This window comes from Anguilla anguilla, chromosome 9, assembly GCF_013347855.1.
Source record: "Anguilla anguilla isolate fAngAng1 chromosome 9, fAngAng1.pri, whole genome shotgun sequence".
NCBI lineage: Eukaryota > Metazoa > Chordata > Actinopteri > Anguilliformes > Anguillidae > Anguilla > Anguilla anguilla.
Window position 1 is genome coordinate 29,325,188 of NC_049209.1, and position 20,588 is coordinate 29,345,775.

Here is a 20,588-nt window from a genome sequence, read left to right on the forward strand (position 1 = left end):
AGAAAGTGCATCCTACTTAACGCTGTCAGCTAAACAGTTTCTCAATTGGGTGTTTGATAACAAAACAGAAAAAGTCAACGTGAATCCGGACTAAAACTAAGATGTTCACGCAGTATAGGCCACACCCAGAGGAACATCTTGTTTTTACAACGATGCATAATTAAGTAAATAATGATACAAGACATGTGTACCATAATACTACAGTCTGCACAAAATTATGTTGAAAAAAATTCTGTAAACTTTATACATTTGAATTAAATTACCAGAGGATAATGCTTTAGCAGTCAATCTATAGGAGTGTTTCATCAATAAAATGAAAAACTCAATAACATACTTCTTCCAAATGAACCAAGACAGCATACATCTTATTGCACAATAAATATTTTATTTGTGTTATATCTGTTTTTACCCCAAAACAAATGTGACTTCATGTGATCAAGAACAAACTCTTATATTTATATTTCTGTATTAAAATAAGCCAACTTTCAAAAAAATACAAAAGTTAAAATATATTATATGTCTTTTATGTTACCCGAAAGTTAAAGAAAAAAAAAAAAGAAGTCTTGTGCTCCTGTCATGCACTAACTCAATTATTGCACACTTTAAATGGACCCTCATGCTTTACACATACACAGTTACATACACTACACTCCACAGAATTAAATCCCTTCTTACATTCTCTGCATCCCCTTTCTCCAAATACTCTACTTTCAATGTCTATTACTTGCCTTGTAAACATCTCATGCAGTGCCAAGTATTATATGGAAATATGCTGTGGTGTGTCTCTGTGATCCCTGGTCAGATATTCTCTCTCACTCACTTGTTGAAGATAATAATGAAGACAAAACACCCCAGAAACAAACAGGAACTGAAGATAGCTGTAGTACAGGCCTGGCAGAGCATCGTCTGGTGAGGTCTATGAGTTGTAGACTTCAGGCACTCATCGAATACAAAGGATTTGCAACCAAGTACAAAATATGACAACGTTATTTGTGTTAATTTATTACTTTTGGTCCCCTAAAATCTGGGAGTCTATAAAAAGGGCTGTAGTTTTTATACAGATCACCTGACATGGATGTAAATACCCAAACTAAAGCTTAGGGCTATATAAAAAAATTCTGTAATTTCTACACAGTGAAAACAAAATGTATAAAAATACCCTTTAATAAAAGCTGAGAATCTGCACTTTAACCACGTGTGAATTTTTCAATTACAAATCTAAAATTGCAGAGTAAAAAGCCAAATCAAGAAAAAATATGTCCTCATCCCCAACATTATGGAAGGCACTATATACTTCTGTATTTAAAGTCCACATACTTATAATAAATGGCAGCATATTCATTTTTGTAGAAAAATTTTGACATAAAATGTCCAGATATTTCAGTCCTCAGCTATCCATGTGTCTGCATATGTTGGTCTTGTTTTCAGCTGTCTCCCTGCTGAACCGTTGTAAGTTGCTTTTCCTTGTCTTCAATGGTCAGTCAGTCTGTGGTGTAGCTACATATTTTTCTGTGCCTACTGAAAACCCAGTCTGCCTGTCTCAAGTGTTTATCTTCCCTCTCAGATAATTCTCTGACATACTGAATTCTGGGTGTCAGCCTGATTTTAGTGTCCAGAACACTGATGGACACTTTTTTGTAGGAGTGTACTTTTTAAGGTGATTTAAAAATTGTGCATAGATATCATTGGCGTCTTTAAAAAAATAGTTTCTCCAAATAGACAACTTTTCAGAAAAAGAGAAAAATGGTTTTCTTCCTATATTACATTAGAGAAGTTATAATCAAACACAGCTTTGTAAAGAGACTTCATCAGTCATATCTCCAGGAAACATTGACAGTGCATAGCTGATGATGCAAGTTTTATATTATGGATCATGCTTAAAAATGCAAAAAATGGCGTAATAAGGTTTGTTTTTTAAATGACACCAATGATATGGTCCTCTTCATCTAACACACACAGCACTAAATACAAGAAATGGTATTCATAAGGCAAAGCAAAGCTGAGTCCTTATGAAGGTGGGAGGACCGGTGTCACAGGGAGCAGGGAGCACGCTCCTCAGCACACAGGTTACAGCTCCCATTCTGGAACACACAGTCCTATCTTCAGCCTTGAGGATTTGAACCCTGGGTGACCTCCGTGCATCTACTAGTCCCATGTCCTGCGGTGATGGTTCTCAGACCACAGTGTGCAGTCCCGTAGGTCCAGGTTCATTGTCATCACCCCCTCCCTCTGCAGTAGGAATGGAGAGTTGGAGCTCTGCCAGAGGACAGCTCATTGCTGATAAGACGGTGATTTGGGAAAGGCATTTGTTATGTCACTCTCATCCCTACTGCTTTTGACGTGAGAGTCAGGGTTTGGAACTGTGGAACTCCCGCCTTCTCTACCGTGAGAGACCATGTACAGGCTGCTCACTTTCTCTGCTGCTGCCCTCAGTGTCAGGATGCAGAACAGCGAGGTCGGATGCTCCTATATCAATCCACTGTCTTCTCCATCTCCCAGCCGTGCTCCTGATGGCTGAGCGGGGGATTTTGAGTAACGCGAGCGGGGTAAGGAGGGGAGGAGACTGCTCGCTCAGCCCTGGGAAAAAACGACCTCTGGGTGTCACCTGTCACCTGCAGAATCAGGAGAGCTCAGAACTGCACCGTCTCCTCCAGGCTTGGAGCTCCGCCCCCGCCGCACACACCAGCAGATAACCCTCACACCTCACCTGCGGCCAGCGCACCTGCCAGGGAGGGATGGCGGGCAAAGAAATGCTTTCAGCTGTTAGAAATAGATAAATCCAATCTAATCTGGGCCTTTTGATCATTGAGCAGAACAAAAAAAATATTTTATTCACATGCATCAGTGATTGTGACTATAGGGCGTCTGTCTATAAGAATTTATAGAAATTCTTTAAAAAGAATTTGGCTTCTGGGAAGAATGAGGTGAAGTACTGTAATTTATGACTTAACAAAAGGTGAGTGAATGCACCAGTATATTCCTACCCTGTGGAACAGCAGCAGGTGCCGGTTCAGAGGGATGACCAGTGGGTAATGGCAGGCAGGGGGCGCTACTGAGTTCTGTAAACACATGGACGATCAGTATTGCATAGTAGTGGTGCATAGACCGAGGCTGAGTGTGGAATAGAGAAATGGCACCACAATCTCCAGACTCTTACACTACATGGTTGAAATATTGTAATACCCAAGTACACTGGAAGTGGACCATTCAAAAGTTATATTGAAAACTTTACATTGCCTCATACCATGACAGCAGTTTCAGAAAGCCATCTCAAACCTTACAGTGATGGACATTTTGACTTCACACCTTCTTGCCAGCAGATCAACGACATAAATACGACCTGATTTTGTTTTTAGGAACAACGCAGAATGATGTTCTGTGTTACCTAAACTCTGAGTTTATATGAGTTCAAAATGGGTAAAATGTACTCCATCACTATTAATTTAACAATGAGAATTTAGCTGTGTAGAACAATCATTGAATAAGTGCACTACCATCAATATTAATAGAAATAAACCAAATACACTATTTTCTGCGACACATAGCTTGTTAAGACATGCATAAACAAAAAATAACGAGAAGTCATCTCATAACCTGTTAGTTAGTTGACTAGGTACAAAGAACTGTCTGCATACAGAGACCACCCTCCCAGGGCAGCTCTGAGCCCTGATTGGCTGCAAATTGAGCAAAGAAAGGTGCGTGGGAAGTTAGCTTACATCCCCTGTGGGATCCAGGAAGTGATCAGGCAAAGAGAGGCGGGACAGGCAGACGCTCAGCTCTGTGGTCAGAGAAGACAAAGGTAGGTTAGGGCAGCCCCCGATGCGTGACTGCGTAGCCTAGTGTCCGCAGTGCACTGTCTGCACAGATAACTGCTCTCCTGCAGGACAGGCTGTGTAGCTGGCTGTGTGATAACATGCAGATATGGTGGAGGGAACTGCATGACTGTGGGAAGTGAAGGCATGACTGTGTCACTGAGAGACCATTAGATCCTCTGAGATGAACAGGAATGGAAAGAAATGGAGAGGACAGAAGCCGGCAAGAGCAGTGCTCGGGAAAGAGACACATTCAGTTTCAGCCAAGCACCAACCAGCTCACTTGAAAACTCTGCCAAAGCAGGACTGTCCTCCTCCAGTATGTGCACTCTGTGGTCCACATCATAATGACTGCAGTTGAACTTTACATTACATTTAGTCATTTTTTTTTAGCATATTAGCATTTTCAGAGTGATTTACAAAAGTGCATACAAAACCATTTAAGGAACAATACCTATGAGTTTTATTCGTATCAAACCTGATGATGGGTGTCATTATGCACGTATACAACAGAACATTATGTGCCACATTAGCTGTAAATGGGTAAAAACCCTTTTTAAGTATTATAATAGTGCTAAAGTTAAGCCTTGTATCCAAAGTTTAGAAGCCCCCTCAGTTTTTCTAATTTACACATGAAGTACCATCATCCCAGGCCTACTCTGGGATGAAAGTTATCACTGTGTTCTGAACAACATATCCCCCCCACGCAGGCAGATGCCCGTGTGAATTCTTTTAACTTTAAGAGCTGCAAAAACTCTTGTATTCTGCCTTTGGTCTTACACTCACTGTGAGCAGGGATTATCTTGAACATGGGTGTCAGAATCCAGCCCTCAAGACTTTCATTGGTTACTGATTAAAAGTCAAACAAACCAATATACACAGCCCTCCAGGACTTCTGTTTGACAGTCCTGATCTGGAAACACAAGACTGGCCTTCCCTCTGCTAATTTTCACCATGGAGAGTGCAAGCATGAAATATTTCTGTGGATATGTGGATTTCTGTGTTTCACAGCTCACCAGAACCAATCATGAGATGTGTAAACACAGTTTTTTAACCTTATTTAAGGGGGAATTCTGCACTATCCATGCACTAAACATGAACAAAACAGTTGGAGTTACAAGGCAGAACCATGACTGGATGATAAATACTGAGAGGATGAGGTAGTGAGTACACGAGTGAATGAGTAGGTGAGTGAATGTGTGACTGGGTGGATGGAGAAAATTATACTCGCCTGCCTCCCTGTTGACCCGTAGGCTCTGTACCTCCACCTTCAGCCTCTCCATCTCTTTCTCCAGCTCCTCATTCCTCCTCTCCACCTCCTGCAGCCGTCTGGGTGGAGACATAAATATATAAAAATAGTTGGGCTGACCAAGGACGATATTTGTTATTATATCCAGACACTATGATCTATCTATTTATCTATTATTATCTATTACCTTAAGGTTTCTGTGAGACTGCACCCACTGATTTAAAGAAAGTTTGGACAATAGAGTAGAATTATTGTATACCCATTCTTCCTAATGGCTGGTTCAGATCAAGAAGCCATCAGGTGACCGGACAATTTTAGACCGGAATAGAATTTTTCAACTTATGTCTCATCATTATGGAAACAGTAATATTCTATTTGCTGTCCATTCTATTGATGGGGGCTCAGTAACACACTTTTTCAGTTAACAGAGTTCTCTGGACATGCTGTCACATTAGCCTGGTACCTGGGCAGTTCTTCATTGTGTGCTGTGCTCTGGTCAGTGTTGTCCTCAGTGCACAGGAACTCTGCAGTACCTTGCTGCAACACTAGGGGTAGCTCCATCAATGCAGGGAGCTGAGCTGGCAGGCTCTCTGTTAGCTGCCACATCTGACTCTGTAACAGCGCACAAGAGTTCAAAAGGTTTGCAGTGGTGCATTGTAGGCGTGTTTTTTGGTAATAGACAGTGCCCTCACCAGTTTCTCCTGAAACAGCAGACTACCACGGCCTCTGATTCGCTGGTTGTCAATCTCCATCATGATGTCATGACTACGGTCTTGAGCACCTGTCTCTCTGTGGGGAATGTGACAGGGACAAAGACAATTGTTTATATTTCAGTTTCATGCACTTGTTAAAAAAACAAGTTCAGGGATGAACAGTATTACATGGTGTTGACCTCATGCAAATTCATAGAAACCTTTTGATTTAACAAGTGTTGTCATTTTTTAGGTTTTCAAATGAAAGCCACAACTTTGTTTAGAGGAGCCAGAGATACTAGAAATGTAAGCAAAATTCTAGCACCAGTATATTTGTCCACCAGTGAGTGTGTTTAACCTAAGCAAATGTACAATTTTCAGGTCACAGAAGGATGCCCCTCCTAATATCCAAGATTCACTGGTACACATGGCAGGCCTGAATACCTGTTTAGGAAACACGCTTAATTTTGCTTAGGCTATGCCCCAATAGCCTGATTAATTTGAGAATACTGATTTTCAGGACCTAAATATTATAACCACAGGCAGAGGCACTTGAGTTTTTAGCAAGCACACACATCAGGAGTTTCTGCACATTGACAGATTATGGCAGGAGAAACTGTTTAGCAATTAAACCAAATATTAGTGGCTCCCAGAGACATTTACAGCCTGAAAATCAGTATTTCCTGAGTAATCAAGAAAAAATAACACCCTTGCTTAATCCTTTTATTAAGCACTTCAGAAATGAATAAATCTGTTCAGTTGATTTGTTTAGGAGACAGTATGATAATGCATGTGAGGTTACCTGGTGGCAGTGTAGGAGTAGCCTACAAAGGCCAGGTGAACCCCCACAGGTGCTCTGTCCATCACGTCACACAGTGTCTCCTGCGGGGACAAACACACACATATAGTCAAGTTCTGTGAGAATGTCAAACACGGCAATTCAAACATAGCTCAGCAACATACACACAGGCGCACCAGTGCACACACTCATCAAAGCGTTCAGAAGTCTTTACAGGACAGTGTATGGTTATATGTCTTATTGTGGCTTTCTGTGTGTTTGCATTGACTCTGAATGGGTGGAATGGTGCCTGACTAAATTCTGCTTTGTCATTCTCTATGTCATTTTCTGTGCCATGTTTTAATGTAACTTTCTTATCTGAACATGTGAAAACACTTTGTCAGAAAAAAGTAAATAAAAAATTGCATTTATAATAAAAAACAGAAAGTCTATAATAAAAATAATAATTTGGGGCCTGGGCTACTTATCTATTAAAAGAAAAAAAACATCTATCAGTTCTGCCGGTACCATTTCGCTGAGGCAATCGTCCACCATGTCGAAGTTGGAGGTGTCAGTGGCGTTTGTGACCTCAGGCTGATAGGGGGCGGGGTGGTGGTGCAGAGAGCCCCATTCCAAGCCGGAGAAGAAGCAGTGATTCCTAAAATCCCCGAATCCCACTGCCCCCAGACGTTCCTCCCTCTCGCAGATCAGTCCCTTAATAAGGGAGCGTGCCTCTGCCGAAACATCTGGCCCCGATGCTGGGAACTCAAAGTGCTCCTGAAACAGATAGCCATCATGCTTAACCACACCATGCAGGCATGGATGAACCCTTAGCGAGCTACCTTACTAGCTATGTTATGAAGCCATGGATGTCATTATGAACAAATAATAACTGTGATGATACTAGCGTGCAATGCTTGATTACAAATGTTCAGTGTGCAAGAGCTCAAAGTGTTTCTGCAACAGGTAGCTAACGTGCTAACTATGTTACACAGGCATGAATGATAAGCAATTTAGCTAGCTCACAAGCCATGAAATAATGCTAATCATGTTGGTCTATGCATGATTCAAAGTCCAAGAACTGAAAGTACTCCTGCCACAGGTAACCATAGTACTAACTGACTAGCTTTATTAATGATAAATTAATCTGTATGCATTAAGGGTTCCGGAAACACCAATTTGTTGTATACTCAGGTGTGTGAAATACAGGCAGGTTATGCAGTATGCTCATGTGAGAAACTATAAATATTAAGCTTGTGCCTCACTCAGTACAGGAGCAACAATATCCACTTCAATATTTTGTATATGCATGGTTCATTTACCTCACACTCTCTTTAATGTTGTGTTTCACATGACAGATTCTCACATGTATTCATTTGAAACACGCCTGGGACAGAGAGGGTGGGCAGGTGTGAACGGCGCACCTGAAAGTGGATGATCTTGGCGTAGGTTTCGGTGATGGACTCAGCATAGAAGGGCATGGTCCCAAACAGCATCTCAAAGGCGCAGATGCCCAGGGCCCACCAGTCACACTCCGGGCCGTAGCGCCCTCCCCCCTCCACCGCCCGCAGAATCTCCGGCGACAGGTAGTCTGGCGTCCCCACCGCCAGAGAGGAATGCACCTGGGGGGCCACACAGGGCAAACACATGCACACTCTTCACATAGCTGACAAATGGTCCAGCACAGAAAACACTGGTCTTTTGTCTGTCAGTTGTTTGCATGTCTGGTGATATGCAAAATCAAACGCTTGTTGATGTCTTCCATTGCTGATAATTTAATCTCTAGACAAATCCATTCCAGTCGTGCGTGTTCAGCCACCCACAGTTTCTTTTATAATCTGAAAAATAATCTTGATTTTATTTGTGATGTCATAACTGTGACATCACTGAAATCCTATAACTCATGGCCACTCAGAGTCTATCAGTGTTCTGTTAGTGTTCTCTGTGTCCCCTCACCATGCCGTCCTCCTGCAGCCTCAGGCAGGAACCAAAGTCCCCGAGCCTCACGTGCCCCTCTGCCGTGAGCAGGATGTTGTCTGGCTTGATGTCCCTGAAAAAGCAAACACACACATGCACGCACGCATGCACACACAGAATAGTGTCGTGAACACAATCCGTCAGACACACCTGACAGTTTGGTTACCTTAGTTAGACTCTACCTGCATGTGAGTGTACCTGTGATAGACAGTTTACCTGTGTGTTAGGGCTGTGCTCAAAATGTCAATATGGCAATACATTGTAACTTCACCTCTCGACAGTCCATGAACCCAAAGAGTGACTGCCATATTGACACGTTAATAGTTTTAAAAATAATTTCCTATGACGTGTTCATTTTTATTACCAGTAAGGTGCTGTTTTTAATTTTAAAATAAAATTAAGCATACACAAGCATTCAGCACCTGTGACAGACAGCTTACCTGTGTATGAATGTACCTTCGACAGACAGTTTACTAATGTATGAGTATATCTGTGAGCTCAACTTTACCTGTATTTAAATGTACCTTAATGAGACAATGTATTTTTGTATGCCTGTACCTGTGAGAGATGGAATACCTGTGCACATAGCCCAGGCGGTGGACTGATTCAATGGCCATCACCATCTCTGCCAGGTAGAACTGGGCCATGTCCTCAGGAATGTGATCACCAAATTTACTTAGCAGAGTCAACAGGTCACCCCCTACATAGTAATCCATCACCAGGTACTGAGACAGAAAGAAAGTCCGTACATGTAAAATTTCAGAATTCAGATGAAATCTCACTAAATAAAAACAGATCCCTCTTATATGGCAACAGAGCCAACCTTTCCTCTAATTATGTTGATATACAGTGCAGTCCGTACGTATTTGGACAGTGACACAATTATTAGTATTATTATTTTGTTGTCAATGTACTTTGGATCTGAAATGAAACAATGAATATCAGGTTAAAGTGCAGACTGTTAGCTTGAATTTACAGGTATTTACATCCATATCTAGTGAACCAGAATTGCAGCCATGTAATACATAGTACCCCCATTTTGGGGAACCAAAAGTATTGGACAAATTAACGCAATCCTAAATAAAGTCATCATATTTAATACTTAGTTGTAAATCCTTTGCATTTGATGACTGCCTAAAGTCCGTGAGACATAGACATCGCCATAACTTCATGAGAAAACACTGTAAATTCTGCACTCTTTCAGTTTGTATCAATGTGAGCATGAATTTAATAAGGTTAATGTCAAAAGTAAGAAATTGACCAGTGTATTAACAAACCATGGTCTTAACTAGGCCATCAAGGATGTATCCATTTGTAGGAGACACACCAGGTAGTTGTCGTCCTGGAAAGCGTAGTGCAGTTCAGTGATCCAGCGCCGATCCCCTTTCACCAGGACCTCCCGTTCCTCCTGGTAACATGCCGTCTGCAAGCACGCACAGCACAGACTGTAAGCTCGCCTTCATATCTCTGTACGGTTTTTACTTTTTATTTTCTTACCAGTAGATTATCCTTCACCCCAGGTTTCTGTAGTTCTAGCTTGGCTTCCAACAGCTTTCATTCTAGCTTGCTTTAAGCCCAAGATTAAAACACCACATCAAAATGTTACGTGCTAAATAAATTCTACATATGTTCGCACTTTCAGCTCGGAGTTTATATGAATCAGACAGGGGAGTTTATGTCTTCTATCGCAGTTGATTTAATGCTGATCATTTCTTTGCTATCTGTTTCAGTGTTAGCTGGTTTTTGTGACATCTTTGATTCGTATGCATCTTACCTCTCCGCGCTTCAGCATGTCCCACTTGTTCATGATCTTCAAGGCATACACTTGCCGCGACCTACGCATGCGCGCCAAGGCAACCTGCGGATGCAGATTGCGCATTTGTGAGGATGGAGCATGTGCAAATCATTGGGTTCTGTAGTAAGAGATGATTGACAATGATTGTCATATCTGTGCTATTACTCACTATGAAACGCAGAAGAGAAAGTATTTCAAACTCAAGTGGTCCGTTGTCAATTTTAGAATAATGCACAGGTGTACCAAAATACTGGTGGGTGGATTTCTACTCAATAGGGTCTGGAAACAGTATAGTGTTTCTCCTTTTTTAAATTGGCCAAGTTTTGGTGACAAAATAATATTTCTAAGCCCTTTTAAGGTTCATTCAGAAACCTTGGATAATATGTGACAATTTAAGAAAACAAGACAAGATAAAACTGGCTATTGTGCACATGTGTGTACACATGAGTCTAGGTGATCTATGACCCGTTGTTGACCTGCTAAGAATCTTGGAGTGGTACTGGATGACTCTTTCTATGAACAGAGGCATGTTGACTCTATCAAATATAAACCTTTATTCAACAAACAAACAATGTTTCGATGCTGTGTGGATCTTCGTCAGGTAAAACTTTACAAAATGTTCAACCCCCATATATATATTCAAACCCTACATGCCAGCCAGATCCCTCCGTTCTGCTACCTCAGGACGCCTAGCACCTCCCCCTCTTCGCACCTGCACTTCCAGAACACGTCTCCTGTCTGTTCTGGCCCCACGATGGTGGAATGACCTCCCTGTGGAGGTCAGAACAGCTGAGACTGTGACCCATTTCAAACGACGACTGAAGACCCACCTCTTCAGGCTGCACCTCTCCCCATCCCTCCCTTCCCCCCCTGTAAATGACTAAACTTAGGGTTGTAACTAGGCAGCTGTTTAATAGGTGACTTAGTTGATGCGCCAGTCTTAACGACTACTTGTATTTTTATTTATTTTTATTTTTCCATAGATTGCGTTGTTGCCGTTCTCGTTGTTAGTGTTAATCAGTTTAACCACCAGGGTCCAGGTTGAACTATGCGGTTGTTCCCTGTACTTGGACTGGTACTTCTCTCTAGGGGTTTCGTCATACTTGTTCCTGGTTATGGTTATACACTTTGTTGTACGTCGCTCTGGATAAGAGCGTCTGCCAAATGCCTGTAATGTAATGTAATGTAATGTAATGTAATATACATACCATAAGACATGCCATCTGATTAGCCGGGAAGAGTTTTACCTGATGAAGATCCATACAGGATCTAAATGTTTGTTTGTTGAATAAAGGTATATATTTGAGTTTCAGTGTGCAGGCTTCACTGAATTATTCATGTTGCTTGCCTGGCCCAGGACCTGGTTTGATATGCATGTATTCACCATCATTACCCAAATATTTGTTGCCATCAAGAACTGGAATTGAATTGAATTCCAATGGGGATAATTGTGTTAAAGTAATACTGGGTCCAGCCATTAGGGGCAGAATTCTTCCATTTACCAGTGCTCTGAAGCCTCACTCTGGGGCCTTGGTGTGAATACAAGCCAACTGTCACTGTATGTACTGATGAGGGAATAGGTGTAGCTGTCATAAGATATCAGTAAGACACTGATGTAAACAAATAGTTTGATCTGCTGTGAAGAGCAGCGTCTGCTGTTGGATTGAAACAAGTCAGTGATTGACAGCTGTAATTCCTCCCAATGTGGTGTTCATGAAACCTCACGGTCTCATCACATCCTCCAGAGCCTCCATGTACAGCAGGAAATCCACTGGGCCTTAGCCCTGCCCCCCCCCACCCCTCACCTCACTGAAAGTTCCTCGGCCAATCACTTTGAGGATGTCAAAGTCCTCCCTCTGGATGCGGGTCTTCTTCACCTGTCTCACCAGGGGTTCCGCTGACATAAGAGGAGAGAGAGACAGTAAGGTTGGTCTGGCCAGTGATTACTGACACTGATGAATGGCTGACACAGACCTGGGCCATAGTCTTAACATATCATAGAATAAGAGTGCTGATCTAATATGAGGTAGACATTCTAGCTCATAATGGATAAGAATAATGAACAGCAGAAACCTGAGAAACTCTGAGATGAGCACTCCTTCTCACATTCGTTCTTGGCTGAAATACAGGATGTAATGGATCGTTTCCAACCCTACCTCAATAGGATACTCCATGGGATAGCCCATGTAATGAAGGAGCCAGAATGAATCAAACATACTTAGACTTTTTCAGGCTATATGCCATTAAGTAAAGTCCTCCAGATTCATCTCAATAAAATGTGTTTTGCTCAATATATTGAAATACAGTGCCCGGAAGTTTAATGTCAGTGAAAATTAACACGCATTGACACTCATGGTTGTGATTCATTGGTCTGACCACTCTGTTTGGGTCATACATTTTCAAGCATGCCAAATTCAGTTAAATGTTTGTGGCACAGGAACATATCAAACTATTGGAAGCAGTAACACACCATACTACTTGGTTGAAACAAAAGCCGACACCCACACTGGCCCTTTCTGGTGAAAAAAGAGCCCGTGTGCACCCCTGCTTTAAAACATGAAAGCACATAATCAAGAAAAAATAACAGCTTGTTAAAATTCTGGGATTGCGATTGTGGTTGGAACAAAAACCAGCATAAACGGGGGTCCCCAGGACCGAGTTTGACAACCACTGACTTAGATAGATCTGGATTTCATTCTAGACCAGAGATGGATTGATGCTGGTTCTGAACTCGCAGTTATGCACTGTTAAAGAAGCTACTCAATTGTAATATGAATATAAACAGATGTCACCAAAACAGTGACAAAACATGAGGAGGTTTCACACCTTCAGAATTAAGAAGGGTTATTTTTACAGTGTAGCTGAATTTTCTGGAATGTTCCCAGCATCTAGTGTGAAGGCATATCAAGAGGTTATTTAATTCTGACAAACCGGTACATGTTTTAAGTTTGATGTTGTTCACTCTGAAATGGCCTTGTGTTCGGAGGCCAGACAGAGCAGGGAAAGCAGTCCATTTCTCCTTTAAGAAAGCAACAGGTCAGAAATAGAACAGATGCTTCTAAGAATAGCTGCCAGTGTTTAAGACTTTTTTAAGGCAAGTATTCCAGGGCTGCTGACTTTTCTTCTTCCCTGGTCTCCCGCATAGACCCTGCCCTCCCAGCCTGGGAGGAATGCAAGAGAGACTAAGGCAACAGTGTAAACTGTTCTGGTGGAAAGAACGGGGAAGAAGCTTCTAGAAATCGCTGGCCCCACTCAGCCCCACTCGGCGTCACAGGCACTGCACAAGTACTGCTGCACTAACTGCACTTTCTGGCACTGGAAGTACCATACTGGGAGTGACCCCCCCGTTTTATTGATACTCTGGGATGTGGTTACTTAAGACTGTGTTACAGAGATAACTCTGTGTACCAGGTCATGGAATCACCAAACTATGCAAGCAGCTACCTGGGCCAAGGTTTGAATGAAACAGAAAAAAACTATGGAATGTTCTGAAAGGACTCTGGAGTAAAGGAACAAACATTCTATTATTTGTTCTCTAACTGGGAGTGGATTACAGGTTAGGAATCCATTGAAGTAAGCAACAGGCCTCATCAATGCCCTACTTCCAGCCTTTTTATAGAATAATAAACTGTAAACACAATGATAAAAAAAAATCCCCAACACAGTAAATGTAGTATATGCATTACAGTGATTTCAAAACTTGGGTTCCGGAGGATCACATTGTATTTCTGTTTTTCAGCATTTAAGTGGTTAATTTAAGTCACTGATTGGTTAAGGAGTTCACACATCCTGATTCCAAAGTCTAAACTGGCTACTGATTGAAAGGAAACCACAACAAAACTACAGACACTGCCAGCCTCCAGAACAGGAGTTTGAGAAAGGCATATATCCAAATAAAAAAAGGAAAATAGGCATTGAGCTGTGTGACAAAATGTATATATCTAATGACAGGACCCTCGCCCCCCTTCCTTACCAATGAAAAGTGTGGATTGCCATTGGACAGAGAGGCGCATGTAAGTTGTCATCAGCTGGAGCTGTGCAAGAGAGGTGGGCCACTAGACTCCACAGTACCAGGGTCTATGTATTGTGGGAGTTTGAGTTTCACTCAGAGTACAATGGAAGGTGACCCAGGTAAGATGGCAAGGCTGTACAAGTCCATAACTGGCAGAAATGGGTCAGATTATAATAAGATTCAAAATTCAATATACTTCCCAAATAAATGTATATTTGAACCATGATAAAAAATCAGGCAAAGGTTTCTTTGCAGGTCACAGAGAATTATAAGCTGTACAAAAATACAACGGCAACCTGTATCAAATATGAAATACATTCATACTAATGCATTTAGAAATGAATTTATTTGAAGTACAGCAAACATTAAATTCTCAAACCTATTTGTTACTTTTGACATTGATGATGACTTTGTCTCTAATATTGCCTACATCTTTGTGTATGAACCTTTGTAATTTGCTCTGAATAAGGGGGATGCTAATAGCTAAATGTAAACATATATTGCCAACCCTCGTGACAGGTACAGGAGATCGCTGACCTCCACAGAACTCTCTGCAGAAACTGACCATGTTGAAACATTTTATCGAGATATTTCATGCAATATATTGGCAAATATAGAAATGTATCTGCTTTCAGATATTTCAATATACTATATATACATTTACCAATACATAAAAAACTTTTTTATTTTTTACAATATATTGCAGTATGTTCTATTTCAGTAAGGGCTGTCTTGACAACGGACCCCTGTGACAGTGAGTGATCACGGCAATTGCCGTGCTTTGTGATGCAGTGGAAAGTTCCGTGCGAATGCATGACTCCATCCCCCTGTGCTTGCTGTGTTTATCCCCCAACCCCCCACTAGTGGACTGAAGCCAGCCTGCCTGCCAGCCTCATAAATGGAAATATCTCGGGCAGACACACAAGCACAGACCCGATAGTGTCTCCCTTGTCATCTCCCTCTCCTCTCTCTCTCTTGATTCAATTCTCTGAAATTAATTCAATTTGAATGGATGCCCTTTTCCCTCTTTCGCTCTCTCACTCTTTGCAGACACAGTGTCCCCTACAGTGCGCTGAGTCTCGTCCAATATCTTCTGCAGTATCTGTGAAGGTTTTTATTTATATCTCATTTTTCATCTCTATCTCTCCTTCTCTTTCTCATTTATACTCTTCTTTCTCTCCCCCAGCTGTTATGTCTCTTTCTCAGTCACACATGCAGTATAAACGCAGTGCCACCTGCAGTGTGCTTGCCTGGGTCCAGACCTTCGAATCCTGCTGTCTGCAGATTCAGGAAATGAAGTGTAACGAGTTGAAAGTTCTGATATCAAACTAGCAGCGTGCTGAATAACACAGTGTATCTTTAGGACGGGACACAGATAATGTGCAGGGCCAAGATTCACTCCCAGCAGCTCTGAACAGTGGAGTCTCCCGCACTTTGTCACCATAGCCAAGAGAAGGCCATCTCTGCTCTTCCTCTTCCTCCTTCTGTCCCTATTTCTTGACGGATTCCTCACAGACATGGATCAGAGGTGTGTGAAGACTGCCCTGGATCAGTCCAGTCCTCTAACGGTGTTTGGATGTCATTTTCATTCAGACTTTTTTTTTGTCATTTCAGAATGCTGGAAAAGGGAGAGAGTCACAGTTTGTTCCTGCTCGTGTTGACTCTGGCCACGTCCCCAGCTGTTTCTCATCTGACCGTGACGGGAGGGCCATGTTGGGACTGACCATCCCAGCCTCCCTTAAATTAAGAGCACACCCCTGACTGCACTCGGGACCCCAGGAGAGCACCCTTGACATACAGGATACTTGGTGGGAAGGGCACAGGCTGACTAATGCGACAATTCAGTACATTGTCACATAAGTACTAAGAGCTGGCTTTAGAGTTTTAAGACTCATTTTATTACTTTGTAGTTTTCCACTAAAATGATTTTTCTTATTATCTTATTATCATGTACATTTCTGTTACCCCATTGGAAGATAATTGGGATAAATTTTTTTTCTCAAATCATTTTTCGTATTTTTAAAACATTTAAACAATATATACACACCCCCTTGGTTCAAACTTCAATATAAAACCCTTGCAATATTATTTTAATAAGATGCAATGCCATGACAGAAAAACATTGTGGTGCTAAATCTCCTCAAAAAATTCTAATCCAAAATCAGTATCATCCAATAAGCAGAGCTTGAGTCAGGGAAAAAAGGTAGAGCTCCAGAAAACAGGAAGCAGGAACAAAACACTGCTTCACCACAATTTCGTTTCTATATACGCTGCAGTGCAGAAACACACACACAGAAACACACACACACACACGCACACACACGTCACAGGCCACATGCACATGCACAAGGCAAAAAAAACGTGTTTAAAAACATTTAAATGTGTATGTTTTTATGCTTATGTTTTGTGTATGAGTCATTAATAGCTATGCTGAAACCATATTAAATTAAACAGTGCAGGCTGAGGATGGGTACCCCAGACTGACAAGACAATAAGGGGGGGGGGGGGGGGGCAGTGGCGGTGCTGGGGGGGGGGGAAGCAGTGGCGGTGCTAAGGGGGGGCCATGCACACACACACACACACATACACACACACACACACACACACATAGGCAGGCATGCGCATCCATCCGCACATATATACAATCCCAAATACACAAATACACACACTAGAGGACAGGGCCCCTCACAGTGCTGCAATGCCCTCTAATTCCAGTAACAGACATGGCTGCTGTCAGATTGAAACCAGCAGAAATAGTTCTGAATCACACGGTCAGCAGTGTGTTGGCTTTCACGTGCTGGTACTGATTCCTGGGCAGGACACTGCTGTTGTAGCCTTGTATCTGACTGTAAAAATGGATGCATTACATTTTTACATTTATTTGGCAGACGCTTTTATCCAAAGCGACGTACAAAAAGTGCATTTCATGGTCATAGACAACTGCTAAACACAGGCTCAGTAAGGTACAATACTTATTTAGTACAGCTATTTCTAGCCAAGAACGCAGTTTAGTTCACACAGTGAACACTATTCAGACCTAACCTCTGCAAAGCCAACTAGGCAGAAGAATAAGCTACAGTATTAGGACAAATACAAATTACGTATTGCAAATGGTATGGATAAGAGTGCCTGCTAAATGCCTGTAATGCAATGTAACGTACTCTCTATTTCTGATCTACTGCCCATGCCTGTGCACTAAATTCATTATTACCCATCCAAGGTATCCCACAGTGCTCACCAGGACCAAAACCAAGGTTCAGAGACCTTTGGGGTGTTCAGTACCAGGGCCCTGTTTCACCTTAACTCTCCCAAATCTGGCACATGGAATGAAATAAAAAGAGCTGTTCCTGGTTGTTCAGTGCAGTTGTCCAACGAATTCAGCAATCCTACTTCATGAAATACCAGGCGTGACAGGTCTGTCACAGTGCTTGATACTCAAGTTCAGGAATATCAAACTCATACCCTGGAGGGCTGCAGTGTCTGCAGGTTTTTGGATCTTCTTCGCAGTCTGCAGCCAATTTAGCTCTTAGAAAGAAGGTGTGTTGACTCTTTAGCCAATCATTGATTTAAATTCAGTAACTGAGTGTTGAGATGCATGGAACACCAGAAGGCACATGCCCTCAGGCCTGGACTTTGAGTTCCTTGTTCTAGACTGTGATTATAAATTACATTTATAAAAGAACAGCAGGACAGATATGATATGAAAGCACTCAATGAATGAAATAATACCTTGATAAAAAAATAAAGTTGATAAAAATATACACACTGAAAATCTGACTGCTGCCTTTACACTGATAAAACACCATGGCTAATCATTTCTGCGATTTGATTTATTGTACCTGGAGGTGAAGGGATAACACAAACTGTATCCATCGTTCCTCCTCTGCTATGCTGCATATAAATATCTTGTGAATCTCAGCTCAAGTGTGATTTCTCTCAGCTCCAAAGAGGAATCAACCCGGGTAAATGAGATTCCAGAATGATGAAAGTGCTGAAGAATGAATCAAACCAGGTAACTGCTGTTGCCAGAGTCTGGTGAATGCATTATGTACTCTGTCACCTATCCACGGGAACACATGCACAGGCACGCAGGCACACAGGCACACACACACATACACACGCACATACACAGTAGGAACACAGGAAGAAAAACATAAGAATATTAAATTATAATGATAACCCATTCAGCCCATGAAGACTATTCATATACTTACAAACCACCCCAAAAATAATATGCTGAAGTATGCTATTTTATACTTAAGTGTACTTTAAGTGTAAATAAAAAAAATACCAAGAATGCATATTATAGTATTTAATCACATGGAACAGGGTATCACACACAGCGTCAAACCTGGATTTGAACACCCCGAGGGTCTCTGCTTTTATTACATGACCTGGCAACCTATTGTACCCACTGACAGCTCCCTGTGCAAAATAATACTTCTAGCGCAGGCTTCAAGTCCATCAGAGAAAGGCATAGTCAAGGAGAAGAAGCTGTCATCCTTTGCATGAGAGGTTAAGCTAAAGTTCTGACTCATTGCACAGTAAAATTACAAAATCATTCAAATCTTTAAATAAAATCTAAGAGTTACATGAACCCTATAGAGATCAAATGTACTCTATCAGAACAAAATATAATCAATCAGAGTTGATTCACTGCTGTGCAAACATTTTACAGTGTGTGGTCTTTAAAGAGCCCATGGTAGGTAGGGGGTGTTAATGCTGGGGTCCTGGTCAAATGTTTACCATGAACTATCTGTCTAATCTTCATCTGACCACATACTCATCTGATCTCTCTTGCATCCCCTACCTACTTTGACTCCCATGTCATGTGACCACAAAAGAGAACTGAGTTCTCCGCTGACATATGGCTTAATGAAGGTAAAAAAAAATAAATAAAAAGGAGGGAGAGAGAGAGAGATAACTGACCCCACTGCAGGAATCCCGCGATATACTTCTCCCGGGCGAGGGGCGATGCTCGAAATTCCTGGTACACGCCCACCAGCAGGTCCAGCAGTGTCTGGAGGCCCACGGGCCCTGAAAACTGGTCCATCAGGCCCGATTCTGGGGGTCCAGGGTCCGCAGACATGGTGCCCCTTCCAGGGATTCACAGGCCCCCCTGGTACCCCATGGTCCCCATGGAGGGTGTGGCCACGGGCCTACCGGATTCCCACTTCTCCCAGACTCCCCTTCCTCTCTGTCGCTTCTCTTTGCAGTCAATGTCACACTGCTTATCTCCTCTGCTCTCTCCTCCCTGACCTCTTCTGAGCTTTTCTCCTCTTTCCGTCTGTCAGCTTTTGGCTTCAACTTTGGCACCCCCCCTCCCCCTTTTCTCCCTCTCTTTCTTCCTTTTGGTCTGTCTGTAGCTCTCCCAGGCTTTTCCTTTCCCCGTGTCTCTACAGCATCTGTCAAGCCCAGCTGTGATTTCAGCTCTGGCTTCAGTCCTTTTTTGGTGTGTGTGTGTCTCTCTCTCTCTCTCTCACTCTCTCTCTCTCTCTCTCCCCCTCGCTCTCACTCTTGTGATTTTTTTATTGCAGCGCTCCGTGTTGTGTGTTTTTTATCGCTCACTTCTCTATTTGCTCTCAGGTTTGCCTTTGTCTTCTCCCTTCCTGTCCAGCCCGTCTCTCTTCCTCTTTTTGCACTGCTCTCTTCCCAGCCTCCCTCCCTGTTCTGGTCTCTCTGCGGCTGACTGGCTTCTCGCAGCTGGCCTCAAAATGCTGTGCATCGGTTAGGAGTGGAGACATACCTGCCGGTTACCTCCATCCGTCCATCTCTTTCTATCTGTCTCTCTCACCGATATTAATCAAAGACCTGTTTTGCAGTTTGTGTTTATGCCTTAAAGTGTCCAGGAGTGTATTGCTGTTTTTTATGGCTTAAACCTTGTTACCCATCTCTATGCTTTGTGTGTCACTCCTCCTTCCTCTTCCACCCCTACCACTCTCTCCTCTTCCTCCAACTTCAACTTTCACTTGCTCAGTTGCCCAGTCCTATTTTTCCTCTTTCTGTCTTTTCCTCTTCCCCTTGCTGCTTCTCCTCTTTACCCTTCTTAGGGTTGGTTCTCATTGTTTATCATTGACCTGCTCTCGCTCTCTCTGCGTGTCTTTCTCTCTCTCTCTTGTCCTCATAACTTTTTTCTTCTCTGTTTTCCTTTCCCAGCAGACTCCCGCCCTACTCTGTCTTCTGTTTATAAGCACTCCCCCATCCAGCTACCCCTATTCTCTCTCTCTCTTTCTTTTCCCCTATATATGTGTGTCACTGTGCATGTTTTTCCAT

The 20,588-nt window shown here is 42.3% G+C and overlaps 1 protein-coding gene across 2 annotated transcripts; it reads right to left on the minus strand.

Moving 5' to 3' along the window:
* Window positions 1-978: 978 nt before the first annotated feature.
* LOC118234948 (myotonin-protein kinase-like) lies at window positions 979-20,414 on the minus strand. Of its 2 annotated transcripts, XM_035431837.1 has the most exons (15): window positions 19,245-20,413; window positions 12,109-12,200; window positions 10,283-10,366; window positions 9,836-9,931; window positions 9,085-9,233; window positions 8,488-8,581; window positions 7,956-8,153; window positions 7,060-7,308; window positions 6,556-6,635; window positions 5,754-5,850; window positions 5,525-5,673; window positions 5,044-5,141; window positions 3,717-3,778; window positions 2,985-3,059; window positions 979-2,722 (listed from the first exon to the last, which is right to left on the minus strand). In XM_035431837.1, the coding sequence occupies exons 1-15, from the start codon at window positions 19,402-19,404 to the stop codon at window positions 2,621-2,623; spliced, it is 1,785 nt and encodes a 594-aa protein (XP_035287728.1). In that variant the 5' UTR covers window positions 19,405-20,413; the 3' UTR covers window positions 979-2,620. The 2 variants fall into 2 exon arrangements, with proteins under 2 accessions (XP_035287728.1, XP_035287729.1); XM_035431838.1 differs by lacking the exon at window positions 3,717-3,778 and having other exon boundaries at window positions 19,245-20,414.
* Between the last annotated feature and the right edge of the window lie 174 nt (window positions 20,415-20,588).